Raw genomic sequence first — 16,618 nt, forward strand, 5'->3', positions numbered from 1 at the left:
CCCCACACCAAAAATAGTGCCGACAGACATTTTACTTTCTCTTCAACTTTTAAATTTTCTATTACTTTCATATATGCTGACAATAGCGCTATTGTTAGAAAAGATCTTTGGAGTCCTATTGTTGATCTTCCCGGTAATATTAATGATCATTTGTTGGGTGATTTTAATTATATTCTTACTGTTGGTGAAAAAGTAGATGGCATTCCTCATATTCCATCATAACTAACTGAATTTAATAATTGTCTTCTCAATTCTAATATTTTTGAACTACAAAATAAAGGTCATAAATTTAGTGCGTATAATAATCAAATAGAGAATCATATAAGAAGCCTTATTTTTAGGGCTTTTTGTAATGCTTCTTAGGTGGATTTATTTTATCATTCTTTTCTTAAAGTTTTTGATAATTCCACTTCTGATCATTCTTTACTTTTTATATCTTCACGAGCTTCTTATTTTTTAAAGCATAAATTTTTATATGAAAATTGTTAGAGTAATTGTATTGATTTTTATGATATTATTCATGAAGGTTAGAATATTCATGTTAAAGGTGATCATTTATTTTCTCTTTGCAATAAACTGAAGAATGTCTATGAATCTCTTAAGCATTATAGTTGGAACATTTTTAATTACATTTCTAACCATATTAATGAATTAAAGGATCAACATGGAATTATTTTGAATAATTTGAATATTATTCATCTTTGCATTGATTTGCTTTATCAAGCCTCTATCAATCAAGACAATCTCCATAATGCCCTTTCTTGTAATTATAAATGGTTAAAACAAATGATTAAGTGTGATTGAATTTTTAAAGAAGAAGTTGTAAACTTTTTTACTAAAAAATTTAAATTAGTAATAATTCTACTTTTATTAAAGAAATTTTATTCAATGATGTTTACTTGCAACATCAACAAAACAGTACTAATGAAGTTGTTTCTTTTTTAAAAAATTTTGCTCAATAATTATGTTGATATTCCTTCTTTTATTTTTGATAAATTTCATGTTATCAATTATATTTATTCTTTGGATTGTGAAACTTTATTAAAAGATTTCTCCAATGATGAAATTAAAAATATTTTTTATTCTATTAGGAATTGTAAATTTCCAAGTCATGATGCTTTCACTTATAAGTTTTGTAAGGACTCTTAGATATAGTTGGGAATGATTATGTTCTTGATATAAAATAAATTTTAATAATGGTAATTCCAATAGAGTTACACATACTACTATCACTTTAATTCCAAAATCAAAATTTGTTCAATCTTTAAATGATTTTTGTCATATCTCTATATGTAATACCTTATATAAGGTTATTGTTAAGTTATTAGCTGACATAATTAAGGCTATTATGTGCAATATAATTAATCATATTCAACCTACTTTCAATGGAAGAGATATTATTCATAATATCAATTTGGCAAATGAGTTTTTTATAGGTTTAACACTATTAATTATGTAAAGAAATTTTATTATAAAATTAGTTTTCTTAAAGCTTTTCATAAATTTAATTTAAATTATCTTTATGATAAAATGTTTAGATCAGGTTTTCCTACTGGTTTTATTAAATAGAGTAAAGCTTTTACGGCTAATGTCTATTTCTCTGTCATTATTGATGGTGAAATGAATTGTTATTTTTCTTCTTCTTCTAGTTTGAGCCAAGGCTGTCCTTTGTCACCTTAACTTTTTGTTGTAGTTATTGATGCTCTCCCTCAATATTATATATTCAGGATAATTATATCATGCAAATGATTTCAATAAAAGTAATCATCTTATATATACTTATAATATATCATTTTTGTGAGATGTTGCTTCTCCTATTATGTTTTATCTTACCAATATTTTGAACATGTTTAGTCATGCTTCAAATTTTGCTGCTAATTTTTCTATGTCTGTGATTTGTTATTCAAAAATTATTGTTGATATTTTGAAGCATATTTTATGTATCATTAATGGTATAAATATCAAACATCTACCTTAGAAACACATTGATATTATTATAAATTGTTCTAAGCTTTATATGATTAATTGGCATATTATTGTTGATAAGCTTCAAAAATGGTTGACTAGCTCAAAGCAAAAAGTTCTATTTATGAATGGCCATTTTCAATTAACTAATTACAATATTAGAAGTTATATTTATTATCGGTTTTGTTTCACTTCTCTTCCTAAATGTATTAGAAAGGAAACTACTTCATTTATGGTTAATTTTCTTTTTTGTAATAATAATGAGAATAAAATGGCTATTATTTCTTGGAAAAGTACTTCTCTTTCTAAAGCTCTTGAATATTTTAGTATTCCTTCTCTTGATAATAACAATTTGATTTGTAAAGCTAAAATTATTTGAAGGCATTTCGACGTTAACTTTATCGAAGCCAAATGGAGCATGCATAATTATGACACTACTTGGATTAATTTTGTTTCTAAATTTTCTATTTTTTTGTAAAGATCCTATTAAAGGTTCTAATAAGGTTAGAAGATGTCTTACTTTTTAAGTTAATATTAATAGTAATCATATTTTTTTCCTTGATCCTTGAAGTAAATGATCATGTTTATTTGAACTTTATAGTAATGTGGCTTTTGAGTGATTTTTTTTACCTAAAATTATCAAAATTAAAGATGTATTTGTTAATGACCACTAGTTATTTCCTCAAGATTTGAATATTACAAATGATTGTTTACTTCATATTTATGACACCCTTACTATTAATTAAAAGTATTGGTTGCCCTTGGAAAGAGAATGATTTTTATATTTATAAAAATGTTTATTAATTTATTTATTAAATTTACCCATTAGAGTTTGGAATAGATTAGTTTGATATAAAGACTATTTTATTAATTTGATTTTATTTTCTTAGAAGAATTTTAATTTTGGTCTTAGAATTGGTGATATTCTTAATTATAGTGGTATCAATGTTAGTCTTAATTTCTTTCTTTGCCTTAATTAAGGAGGTGGGCAGCCTATTGATTAGATAAAGTATTAAAATTTATTTTTGATGTTTTTTTTCTTAAGTCTAAAGATGTGATGTGAATGTGTTGGTGGAAGGTTAAATATTTAGAAGGGAATTGTGGTGGTCATTAATTGAAGAAGGTGCTAATCACCTTCCTAATTTATTATGTTTTATGATAAGTTATAAGTGCCTCCAAATTTGAAAAATCAACTTTCTAGAAACTAAAATTAAATTATAATTAATGTAATACAAATTTAAATATTTCTTCTTGATATTTTTTTTAGATTGGCCATAAATGGGCTCTTAATTGAGCAGTTTCTTTGACTTCAGCTCTTGTAAGTAGACATTCAACTTCATTTACATAAGAGTTTGAATGTGTATCAACTTTCAATTGATTCTCATAACTTCTTTTTCATTTTTGACCAATTCTTATTGCGCCTCTTAATTCTTCATGATACAAAACATGATAAAAATAACCATATATTGTTCTGCATCACTTAATAATTTAGAAACTCATAAGCACTTATTTTTTGAATGTTTTCCTCACATAACTTATTGAAGAATTGTATTTCTATTGGGTTATTTTTATTATTGTCATTAACTTTTTCCAAGTTTTCTATCATGCCGAGAGCATTGGTTTTAAAATTCAAAATATATTTTACATGTTAGCTATTCAAAGTATTGCTTGTGAAATTTGGTTTGAAATAAATAATAATTTTTTTAATAATTACAGTGCTTCTCATGAGATTATTATTAAAAGTGCTCATTGAAAAATCAGGCCGAAAAAGTAGAAAATGAAAGTTCAAACATGAAATTCCCACCTTTATTAATGCTTTTTTTAACCTGTAGTTGTTTATTTTTCTTTGTTGCTTCTATTTTAAGGATTGTTGTGGTTTGAATCTATTTCATTATTAGCATTCTCTTTCTTTATTTTTCTTTAATTTGTATTAAGATTGGTTTGAAGGAGCTCTTTTTGAAAATTATGATGAGGTTAATTTGTTGTTTTTTAACTTTTGTTACTTTGCTTTGTTGCCTTTTTAGTTGGATTGCTTTTTTTTTATGTGTTTATTGGCTGATTTCATGGAGCCTCTACTTATATTTGTTTTGAGGCTGATTGGGTTTTTAGTTTCATACTTTGCTTTTGTTGCCTTTTTGTTACTGCTTCTTTTATCTACATATTGGCTGGTTCGATGGAGCCTTACCTAGATATGTTTTGTTGTTGATTGAGTTTTTGTGACGTGCCTTGCTCCCTTTTGGTTGGGCTGCTTCTTCTATATGTATAATGGCTGGTTTGATGGAGCCTTTACATGGATCTATTTTACGACTCCCGAGTCAGACTTGTCCAACCCAATCAACAATATATAATAAATTATTTTGTGGGAACTTTTACATACCAGTCATCCAAAACTTTAAAAATAACATTTTGGCCATAAAAAATTAAAATTTATATTTTTACCACCCAAAACTTTATTTCCTTTTGAAAAAGAAGCGATCAATTTGTTATATTTAAAGTTTTGGGTGGTGATGTGGGCAAGAATTTGTAGTGACAGAGTGCTTAATCAATCTTATCATTGAACGAGAAGACAACACACACTCAGGCAATAAATATGATTTGCAGAAACAACAAGAACTTCTTATGTGAAAAATCCAAAAAGAAAAAAAAATTATAGGGCATGACTAAGTTGAATAAATTCACTATAAACTATCCATTACATGTACGGTCTGTTGTCCCTTATGTGGGAAAGGGTTATACCACCTCTCAAGTTATCACGTTGGTGTGCGGAAGGACTTTTGGCCCCATGGTAGAGAGCAATCACAAGGAGGAGCAATAATCAAGGGTTTATTGAATCGTCTTCGGGTACATTTAGGATTATGCATCGCTTCATAGATTGTTGCCTGCCGTGCTTTGTACCAGGAGTGGGTGACAACCGATGGTGATCGACAGCGGCCGACGAGTGGCACTTGTCGGTGGTTGCAGGAGTAGGAGGCGCTCAAGTGATCGTCGGTGAAAAAGTAATGCTGGAATTCAACTCTTTATTCAAGCTTCAGTTTTCTTCAAACTTCAAGCTCTAGGTTCCTCTCTAATGTGGGGAGTAGAACTCTATTTATAGAGTCCAAATTACAAATAAATAAGAAATTAAGACCACTATGATTGGACTATTGGAAGAGATCCTCTTGATTTGACAACATCCAATGGACATTAATAGTGTCTTAATGATGTCAGAATTAGGTGTTCTTGGGCTCATTTATTCGTCTCGTCGAATTGTTTGATTCAAATATATGTTTGTAAAATTATAACTTCATTAACCTCTCAACTATAACAAAAAATGCTTCTAAAAATGATTTAATGGCTTAATCCAGGCTTGATTTGACATAGATTGGATCAATTTTGGTAGCGTTTGGTTTATCTCATCGAGTTGTCCAATTTGACTATAAATTTGCTGAAATCGGAGTTTTGTATGACTTTTAATCAAAGTTTGTATAGTTATTGCTCAAAAACTCGCCTTGAGATGCGCGCCATGCCTCGAGATTTATGTTGGATGATTTAGGTAGTTGAAATGTGAAATTTTATATTTGGATGATAGCTATATTTAGAATTTTAGGTGATTGATATATAAAATTTATTTATTTATTTATTATTATTATGATTTTTTTGGCTTGTTGGCAGCTTCACGCAACTATTTTCTAATTGGGACTATAGCGCAGGAGGAATTGAGTACGAGAGGATAGAATTAATGGACAATATGCAAGCGATCGATGGATGATTACAGCTCAAACGAAAAACGAGGAGGCGAACAAACAACAATAGGTAAAAAGTTAAATGCAATGCTTTAGGCGGTTGTTTTTGTAAAAACACCTATAATTCAAGAATATTGAACTATTTTTATTTATTGAGATGAATTAGTTTTTATATACACTGATTTATATACTTCATATACACGCATTTTGTAAAAAGTTTTTATATACACTCATTTATATATTTCGTAATCAAACTCATTATTTAATAATTCACCAAGTCATGGAACAAGATATTTTATATTTAAATTATTAAATAATGAGTTTATATTAAAATTAATTATGAAGTATAAAATTAGGACAAATAATAAAATCCTAATTAGAAAGTGTGTTTATAAAATCTACCAATTATGCAAAATTTTTGAACTAATGAAGCAATGTGCTTACGAGTGTCAAGATCAAATTATTTAGAACTTGTTAAAAAAGAAAAATATTAGCTGAGATTTTATCAAAAACTTTAATATTTGAGTGAGAATTTGAAAAATAAATGAAAATGAGAATTTGATATGTAAATAATAATGCTTGGGTGCTATGTATGCAAACAGCCCATACATTTTTTACTCATACTAATATCACGTGCCTTGCCACTTAAACTTTATATTGTACGACGAGTTCACCTAAATTAAGTTTGTTTATAGCTTACTCGCACAATTTAATTTTATGATTTTTAAATTGTTTAAAACTAATCCAGCTTCAGGCAATTTTTGATAAATATTCGTATGAATTGAACACGTCACTGTTACATTCCCCGCTTCTTACTACGAGCGGCAGCGACGGAGAAAGGAGATCGCAAGCGATCCATGGCGACCCTGCGGCACGAACCAAGTTGGAGCTCGATCCCGGTCGACATCGCCATCAAGATCGCCTCTTTTCTGGAGGTTGGTCTTCTTTTCCTTCTCTGCATGTCTTTTGCGCTTTTGAAGCTTTCAATATCTGAATTTTAATTTGGGCGGGGAAGAGAAGGCGGCGGATGTGTGCTCTTTGGGGAGTTGCTCGCGATTCTGGCTTGGTCTCTGCGACTCTGACTACCTTTGGATGGAGCTCGCCAAGAAGAGATGGCCTATAACCGATTTAGATTCAACCTCGACTGGATCTCCGCAGTTATTGAAGGTTTCGTCAAGGCTTGACGAAGTTGTTGGGCAAGAAGTTTCTGCTGCGTCTCGAACCTCTTTTCCTCCCCTACAGGTTAATTATTTTACTAGCATCTCTTTGAAACTTTTCTTGTATTGTTATGCTATTTTACGGAGATCCGTCGTTTTTCAGTGAATTCGTAAGATGGTTTCCGAAACCCTAATTTGTTCTGTGAGCATGGCTCAAGAAAGTCCTTGAGCTAAATACTATCGATAGGTAGCATTTGTTTAGTATTTTATTTAAAATTGGTAATCTCATAGCTAAACAATCTGCAATGTCAATTCTAATCGATAGTAAACAAAGTACATATTTAATTAGTATGTAGCTCAAGATATTCTCTTGAGCTAGACTCATAAAAATATCTCTTTTCCTACAGACTGCTTTATTCTGAAGGAATGCGCAAATTCTCAGAAACGAAGCTTTTCTTCTCAATGCTGTTATGATAGCTGAATTTTACTAGCAAGTTGCCTTATAGGATTCTATTACTCGGAGGACTTTGCTTTACTTCATCCCTTTTTATGATTCATGTGGGATGCATTCAATGTTGAGATACCGCCAGCAGTACAGGTTCCACTGGCTATAACAAAATTTTATCCGACAAAATTTCAAACTGCAATGCATGCAAAATAAAAAGGTTCCTATTTCATAAAAATAAATATATGATGTTGGTGATGACCAGTCTAACTGCATTTTGCGCTGTTCAAGACATTTACCTTGAAGTTTTAGTTACTCGACACGAAGCATTTATCACAACTGAGAAATTGCATCTTGTACATGTGGTTCAGCTTGCTTCTTTTTCCTCTAAATCTGCCATTTGCTGCAGGGGTGGAGAGAAGTTTACATTTATCGACACCAAAGTTTAGCTCGTGCGGTTTCTGCTGTCAAAGAATTTGTGGAACTATGTTCTGAAAATGAATCGCTTGAAGCTGGTTATTATTTAAAAGCAGTCAATGATTTACGCTTGTACAGGCTTGGTTTCAAGGATGTTCAAGTTTTTTTGTTTGCAAAAAGATGCAGTGTTCTTCTTAATTTGGTTGGATTACTTTATTGCTTTGTTCAGCTTGAAATTGCAGTAAGTTACGACCGCAAGTTCTTTCCTATTGTTTCGGACCCTTAATATTTTCTCTAGTTCCTTGCATTCATTTCTGTTTTGCATGCTTTCAATAAAGGATTCAAGCGATGAACAATTTATGGAATGTTATTATTGCTGCATCTACCAGAAGTATGCCTAATCCGCAAATAGAAGTTTTATTGGTGCCTTGGGAGACTCATACTCTTCTTTTTCTAATTTTGAAAAGAACATTATGCTGATGCTACCGTGAAACATATTTAGCACAGTTTTCAAGGGAGTCTTTTCTAACATTGCAGCCCAGTGAGGTGATGGAGGCCCTCTGCAGTAGTGAAGTTTCAGAACGACAAATTTGTGTAAGGTGGTTCAAGCTTGGGAGATGGTTCTATGGTTTCCGCCTTCAGGATGAGCACCACTCTAGGAAAATCTCTCTTGGGGAGCTTGCGATGGGCAAAGATGATGAGGTTATTGGTGTGCTGAACCTCGTGTTTATATTACAGGAGTAAATCCTGAAACTGCAGTTTCAAATTCAGTTTCAGGTGGAGAAAACTAAATTGAACTTCTTTGAGATGCAAAATAATCTTGTACATTTATTACATTAGTTTCTTAAGAGCACTGCTAAATAGTCTGATTATTAACTTTTGCTTTATTTAGATGTGGTGATGCTTTTTCTATGTTGATTACAGAGTAAGATTGTGGTAAACTTCATAAAGATGTCCAGCTGTTTATAGTAAGTGTGTTTTTTATTATTGTAAAGTTGTGCACCTGTTATAGCATTTTATGGTTTAATTTTTGCATTTTCTTATAACGAATTGTTGACGTGAGATTTTAATGTGAAGGAGTGTTTGGATAACTTGATTTCTTCTAGGCCCATAATGTCTTATCATTGAAAGTTGGATTATTATGTCGAATAGGATATTAATAGAAATTACTGGATTCAAGTCCAAAATGATAAGTGTTTTTGACGTTTCTCCTCTAAACGGCGACAATGGTTACACTTTCCTGTTATCACCAAATTGGCAAGAGATGATCAACATGCTTGATTAACCATGTAGATGGACTGATTAGGTGAGCTCATGGTGCCAACTCAACTGCTTGGAAGGAATGGTTGTCTGTTGACCCGCTGCAGTTTTAGCAGATGGAGGTGGTGTTATTGCCACTCTCTCACTCCTTAGGTGCAATGAAGGAGTGGTCACAAGTGAAGAATTGGGAGATTTGAAATCATTTTTCAGGATTTGATTTTGGGGAACTGTCAATTGACTGTTGCTTTAGTATTTGTCATAAATCTGAAAGACTGTGAAGCATTATTTCGACAATTGTTAATTGTTGCTTAAGTTTTTCTAGTTTTTGGGCTTTTTAATTGAATGAAAAAATAGCATCAGGATGTCTTGATACAAATTGTATTAGGACGGATTTAAAAATCATTGGATTTTTATTAGATTATAGGCATTTTAATGACCGAAAATCATGTTCGTTGTAGTCGATCGGCTACTTTGCTTGAAACGTTAAACAATAAGATGCTTTGTAATGGACAATGGTTCCATCGAAGTTGGGTTCTGTACAAAATATCCACTCTGAGCCAAGAATAATTTGGTTTGGTGGATATGGATCTAAAAGCCATGTACCTTGCTTTTGCTGAGTATAAAACTCATTGGGCATAGCTTGTCGCTAATGAAAATCTGATGGCTTGGGTATGGTGTGTAGAATCATTTTATGGAGTGAATTGTTGTGAGAGTTTCAGACTTTGAGTGTGTTTGGGAGAGCCCATTGATGAGCATTGGACGTGAGTTGGAGCAGCTAGAGATGGCTGTTATATGAGGGCACAGGGAGAGAGAGTTGTTCTGACGAGGAGGCTGATGAGGGAGTGGATTGTAATAGGGATGAAATCGGTGTTTGTTGAGTGGGTAGACATGGTAGCTGCAGAGAACTGGAAGTTTTGTGCAGTCGTGATAGAGATAAGAATTAGTGTTAAGGGAGATTGAATGGATGATGAGGTTAAAGATGATGTGGGATTGGAAGTGGGCATGTACGAGTTTGAGCGTTCATAGAGGACCACATGGAGAAACATAATGATCTTGTGGATGTTTGGATTATAGCATTTGTATAATTTATATTAGGTGATGAGTGGCCATGATAAATGCAACAGGCAGAGGGATCAGGTTGTTTTGACAATGCAATGTTGCTTTCTTTTGCCGACACTATTTTGCTTGGGAGTACAAGGGCAGGCGTATTGGTGATGCATACTATGATCATTCTGAGAATTGTGAATAGTGTTATTATGTTCACAGCAACTGTCAAAGCAAAGAATTTTGGTTTTTGCATTGACTTCTACCATGCAGTTAAAATTCATAAACTTATCCTTACATTGAATTAACTAGGGTTCTCAGACATCAGGTGGGTAACTTCCAGTGGTTTATATAAACGGTTGATGCATAGAGAAAAAGGCTTTGGGATGAGAGAACAACACATGTACGAGATGTAGTAGGATAAGCTTGAGGATGAGGTATGGAGATTTCATTGGAACTTTCATGGGCTAGATTAATTTCTTCATTGCATAGGAATGAATAAACCATCAAGGTTAATTGGGATGAGTTAGGTATGAATTGCTGTTTTGAAAGCTTGGTAGATGGAACGTAAACTATTGTCATGTAGACGGCATGTTTCTTGAGTGCTGGAAGCCATGATGTTGTTAGCTAAGGCTTTAGTTTGGGGAGTTAATGGGCCATGAATTAGTTTTTCATGGATATATGATTAAATTCATTCTTTTGTTGAATGGCTTGGGATTGATTTGTGGAATTTAATTGTTGTTTAATGGTTTAAATATGTCTGAATCAAGTTTTGAGATTAAGAAAATATGGGAGAACTGCTATTATAATGGTTGAATAAGGCTCTGTGGCCAAGTTTTCGAGGAGATCCTAGTTGTGTAGAGAGGGTTGGGAATTGTCTATCCGGTATCGTTGGAGATGAATTTATCTAGGCATGTTGCTATCATCAAGAAAACCGTAGAACTCCTTGGACGTAAAAATCCCGATAAATTGGGATCTCCTATTGAATAATTGTCATTAGATGAGTTGGGGGTTTAACTATGTGTTTTATTTTAAACGAGAGTGGAAGGATTGGAATTGGGCATGTTGGGAGCTGCTCTGTGTGGGCTCCAAAAATTCTGACTCTTCTCCGTGAACTCTCTTTGCATTTGGTTTTATTTTTATTTGTTTAGAGAGCTTTGAAGAGTCAAATTTTCAGAAGGCGTATTAGATTGTAGATAAGACACTACTCATAGATTTCATCCTCATTCTGTGAGGATTTTTTTATCTGGGATTTGAGGTTTTCCATAGGCGCAAGTCGCTATGATTAATTATCCCTCTCAATAACGAGAAAGCACTTTTGATTAAGTCTAAGCATCAAAAATTGAAAATTGAACATATAATAGCAACAAACTTAGGATTTAAGTTTTAGAATTCATCACTTAGCTTAAAGCGGATGATGGGGGAATGAAGACGAACCCCAAACAATATCCCATGGTTCCGTCATCTTGGGTCATCGTGGTCCTTAATCTACTTAGTCAGAGGAACTAGTTGACTCAACCCGACAAAAGAATTCTTATCAACAACTATGAGTTGTGTCATCCAAGACATTCTTGAAGATCTGAGTTGGATATTTGTCTAAGGGGATAAATTTAAGCGGTCTTAGCTAACATAAGGTTTTGTGTCGATCAATTGTACTCGTATGATTCACAACTCAAAGGATAAAAAAGTGTTGGGGAACATACAGATTGTTGTCGTGACCGTAATATAATGGTGTCATTTTGTGGCAACCTCCCGATCAAATGACTATGGTCTTAACTGCTACTTTATGAAGCATTTGGGTCAAATCACGCTGACAAAGGACTCGGGTCATGTACTGGCATGCAATTACTTTGGTTGTGAATATATTAATGCATTTGATTTGACATTCGCTTTTTGGGAGTTGAAATCAATCAGAAGTTTGTCACCTTCAACAAACTCTGGTAAAGGATGGATGAAATTTGTTTTTAGCTTGAATTTCAGTTGATTATTTTGAAATTCACAATTTAAAATTTTGATCCATCCAGTTGAAATCTTAAATCAATACGACTATCATCGAGGAATTAGCATTTAAAATATTTATCTTTAAAGTCGAATATTTAATTTTATCTGTTTAGAATTTTAGGGTATAAGTCATGTCGACTCCTATTCTTATAGATAGGAGGATCTGATCCTAGGTGATTTGGACTTGTTAATTCTTATTTTAGGATTTGGACATTTATTAGGGTTTAATAGACTCGTTAATTTTAGTCCTTACGAGGAGTAGGATCAGACTAGTTGGATGAAACTTACAACCATATCATATAGACAAGGCGGCCCGTTTAGCCCTCACAAGATTCTTGAACCTAATATTTGAGCATTCAATATGTTTGGTTGGAGCACATGCAGACTTGTAATTTCTTATGTTTGAGCATTTCAGTTGGAGCTCTCGGTATCTTAAGACAATTTATATGATTTAAAATTAAAGATTGCTTTAAATAACATTTTTATGACTTGGAATTACATACAATTATATATATACATATATATCTTTTGAAAACTGTCTTTTGTTCGCTAGCAAACAAGTTACGAATCCGGTGGCGGTGACGATTAGTTTTAAATTTTAGGAAAGCCGCATATTTGAATTATTTTTCTCCCCTAAAAGCCTAAATTCAAAAACACAATTTTAACTTGATTTTCAAATACTAGGAGCCTAAGTCTAAAGAGCTCAATTCTAAATGTTTTCAAATTAATGAACTTTAAAGTTTAAAATCCATATTTTAATATTTTTAAGCATTGAAAGGTTATTTTAATAACCTAGAACTTTAAAATTTTAAAAAACCTAAGAGCCTAAATATTGAAAAGCACAGGTCCCTGATATTTCAAACCCTAAGAGCTTAAATTTTAAAAGCCTGAATTTTCCAATCGCTTCAAAATTCAAATGAGTCAAATTTTATGCTATTTTATAATTTTAATTATTTACAAGTCCAAATCACCAAAGATTTCAGCAGCCTCTTGACACCTGTTAGGCGCCACAGAAGAATGCCAGCCTTCCCAGTCATCTCAAAAGAATCACTTGTCAGTCTCGTGAGACACTGTGGCCGAGAACCAAAAAAGAGCATTCAACCCACGATCTCAAAAGATGTGACAGACTTTCAATATACATGCAGAAAGTGTTAGGTTACAAATTAATATCCTCATTTCAGTAGCCTCCTGACATCAACCCCTACTAGGGGGCATTGGAGAGCGCCAACCTTCCAGCTATATCAAAGACTTGCTGGTCAGTCTCGCGAGACACTGTGGTCGGGGAGCAAAATAAAATATTTCACCTGCGATCTCAAAAGATATGGCAAGCCTTCGATATGGGTAAAAACTACCTTTGTCGAGCCCTAGATCATTTGGTTGATTATGTTTCCTTCCTCTGGCAGCTGCGACGAGAGCTGCTTCATACTTTCTCTTCCTTTTCTTTCCTTCATCATACGGTACCTTTAACCTTATACTTTTTACAGTATACGCTATGTCTGATTTGTGGTTCCTCTGGCTCACCAAGCTCTGTGGTTTTTTGCGATGGCCTTAGTTTTTTTGATGTGCATGCCTTAAATATTGTGGTTTTTTGCGATGCTTTATATTTTTTATGTGGTTAGTGCTCTTTGTGGTTTTTTTTTGTTGATGGAGAAATTGGATTTCTGTGGATTTTTCTATGATGAAGAAATTTTTTTTGCGATATTTGGAGAAATATCTTGAAATGATCTTGGTGATGACCATGGATTATTGTTGCCATTGTCTTCGAATTTTTTTTGATTGCCTTCGATTTCTTATGTTGCTTCATGGTATCTGTGGTTTTGTTGTGATTAAGAGATTTGGAGTTCTTTGGGTTTTTATGTGATGGAGAAATTTGGAGAATTTTTTAAAAAAAAAAAGTTGGGAAAAACATGTAGAAATGCCCTATCTCTGCTTTTTTGTACCTTCGTTATTCACTCTTCATTGCTTAGTCCATCATGCTTGCCACTGGTACATGTGGCTTCCTTTACTTTTTCTTGTTTGTGCATTGCCTCTTTTCTTAAGTTAAGTTGGATTAAATTCCTGCCATAGAACAATGCTTCATAACCAGAGAGTGATGTCATGAACATAGGACGTGGAACTTGTAAAAGAAAAACTGGGCTTAACTTGAACATGGTAGAAAAAAATAATACTGTGGTTTGCAGTGTTTTTTGCATATTTCACGATAGGACCATAGTTATTGGTAAAAATGTTACAAGCGTCCAAGGAATAAATCAGTGGAGGACTGTGACTTCTCAAATGGGCAAATAGCCTAGACGATTCAACCTAAGATAATGATCAGGCATGAAGAGTTTCTTTGAAGAAGAAATTCTCTCGCAAAATTGATCGTTTGCATTTTAAATTTAATATCATGAAAATGGTAATTGTTGTTTTAATAGTTTTATTTTTAATTTTGTTTGTTGTGTTACTCAATTTTTAGTGATATGTCAGGTTTTAGTTGTAAAATTCAAACTTGTGAGTTTTTTTGGGATTTTGAATTTAATTTTTGTTTTCGTGGATGCATTATTCAATCTGAACTGGTTTTGTTATAAACAACACAACAACACATGAGTGAAAAAATCTTCTCATCATAAACAGTTGTTGAATAACTGCACAAAACAAACAGATACAGTTTTCTCTCAGCAGATTTTGCGCAGTAGTTTCCTAACACAATGATTGTGTTACAGCTTTTCAAAAAGCTGCAACTACCCCAACCAAACCCTAAATAAGCACTTGCTTGACTTGCTTGTCTACAGTGTTCGTTAAGAGAGGATGCACAGTTGATATAGCTCAATGATTGTTGCTAAGTTGTGTTCATTATTATTCATTATTTTTATTTTTTTGACTTGTTAGAAACAATGGAAAAAGTATTCATGTGGCCGACCCCACAGTGGGATTAAGGTTTTGTTGTTATTGTTGTAAAAAAATGTTGTGGAGTTTAAAAAAGAGTTTCTTTTTTTTTGTTTTATGAGAGCATGATAAATCATATCAGTCATATAATAATTTTAAGGTTTTTGTTCCATAATTTCTAATATATATTTAAGCATCTGGAAAAAGTAGTTCAAACAAATCAATATTTTTCTAAGGATTTTGCTCCCTGAAATAGACTAATTTAATAAAATAGATTATATTCTAATTTTATGTATTATAAATAAAACCCAAATTTTCTTAATTCATCCAATGCGTTCAATCGTCATGTTATCCTCTTCAGTTTTCTTCCAACCCTGGCCTCTCCTCTCATCTCACAGATCCATTCAGATGTCCCTCCGCTTCTCCTCCCCTTCCAACTCCCATTTTCACTCCCACGCCAATTTCATCCCCCACCACTTTTACACTCCCATTCTCCTCTACGTCTCACCCAAATCCAAAACTTCGTCCCTAAAGGTCGCCGCCGCCGCTGCCGCCTCGCCGCCGCAGAAGTCCCAACCCACAACCGCTCCTTCCTTCCGCAGCAAACCGCCCCACCAAGTAAACATTCTCGTCGCGGGTTCCACTGGCTACATCGGCAAATTCGTCGTCAAGGAGCTGTGCCGCCGTGGCTTCAACGTCATCGCCATCGCTCGCGAGCGCAGTCGCGATGAAGCGATCCGTCAGCTCACAGGCGCCACCATCTGCTTCTCTGACGTCACCGATCCCGCCGCATTGGAGCGCTCCCTCGACACCCTCGCCCTCCCAATTGACGCAACCTATTCCGGCGGCATACAAGATTCCTGGAAAATCGACTATGAAGCCAGCCATAACAGCCTTGCCGCCGCCCGCCGGCATGGCGCCGGTCACTTCGTTCTCCTCTCCGCCATCTGCGTCCAGAAGCCACTGCTCGAGTTCCAGCACGCCAAGCTCAAGTTTGAAGCTGAGCTGGTCGACGAGAAGGCCAAAGATCCCACTTTTAGCTACAGCATTGTTCGGCCGACGGCGTTCTTCAAGAGCCTGGGCGGACAGGTGGAGACGGTGAAGGATGGGAAGCCTTACGTGATGTTTGGAGACGGCAAAATGTGTTCTTGTAAGCCCATCAGCGAGCAGGATCTCGCTTCATTCATCGCAGACTGCGTGGTGGACGAGAGCAAGGCCGGAAAGGTTCTTCCGGTAGGCGGTCCGGGAAAGGCATTGACCCCGATGGAACAGGGAGAGATGCTTTTCCGGCTGCTCGGCCGGGATCCCAAGTTTGTGAAGTTGCCCATAAGTTTGATGGATTTTGTGATCACGGTTTTGGAGTTTTTGGCGAAAATATTTCCGGCCATGGGGGATGCGGCGGAGTTTGGGAGGATTGGAAGGTATTATGCGGCGGAGAGCATGCTGGTTTTAGACGAGGAGACAGGCCAGTACAGCGCTGAGCAAACGCCGAGCTACGGCACCGATACACTCGAGGAATTCTTTGCAAGAGTAATTAGGGAGGGGATGGCAGGCCAAGAACTGCGGGAGCATAGCTTTAATTTGCAGGGTAAAAAGTCGATCGACACATCTTTAAAAAATTAATAATTCTTGTAACAAGAGGATTCCTGTGTCCTAATGCAATTACTTTTCATACAAATTTTTAAATTTTTGCTTCTGGGCGGCGTATATGGGACGTAGATTCGACCACTAATAAGGTTCAT

At 34.3% G+C, this 16,618-nt stretch overlaps 2 protein-coding genes across 2 annotated transcripts; both read left to right on the forward strand.

The window, feature by feature from the left end:
* The first annotated feature begins 6,476 nt into the window (after positions 1-6,476).
* LOC110031615 lies at positions 6,477-8,450 on the forward strand. Its single transcript, XM_020734952.1, has 4 exons — positions 6,477-6,622; positions 6,708-6,929; positions 7,699-7,947; positions 8,244-8,450. Exons 1-4 carry the CDS (start codon positions 6,545-6,547, stop codon positions 8,448-8,450), a joined length of 756 nt encoding a protein of 251 aa, XP_020590611.1. The 5' UTR covers positions 6,477-6,544.
* Positions 8,451-15,216: 6,766 nt separating this feature from the next.
* Positions 15,217-16,594, forward strand: LOC110023072 (divinyl chlorophyllide a 8-vinyl-reductase, chloroplastic). Its single transcript, XM_020722295.1, has one exon. It carries the CDS (start codon positions 15,222-15,224, stop codon positions 16,497-16,499), a length of 1,278 nt encoding a protein of 425 aa, XP_020577954.1. The 5' UTR covers positions 15,217-15,221; the 3' UTR covers positions 16,500-16,594.
* Positions 16,595-16,618: the final 24 nt, after the last annotated feature.

Source organism: Phalaenopsis equestris, unplaced genomic scaffold (assembly GCF_001263595.1).
Source record: "Phalaenopsis equestris unplaced genomic scaffold, ASM126359v1 Scaffold000002, whole genome shotgun sequence".
Taxonomy (NCBI): Eukaryota; Viridiplantae; Streptophyta; class Magnoliopsida; order Asparagales; family Orchidaceae; genus Phalaenopsis; species Phalaenopsis equestris.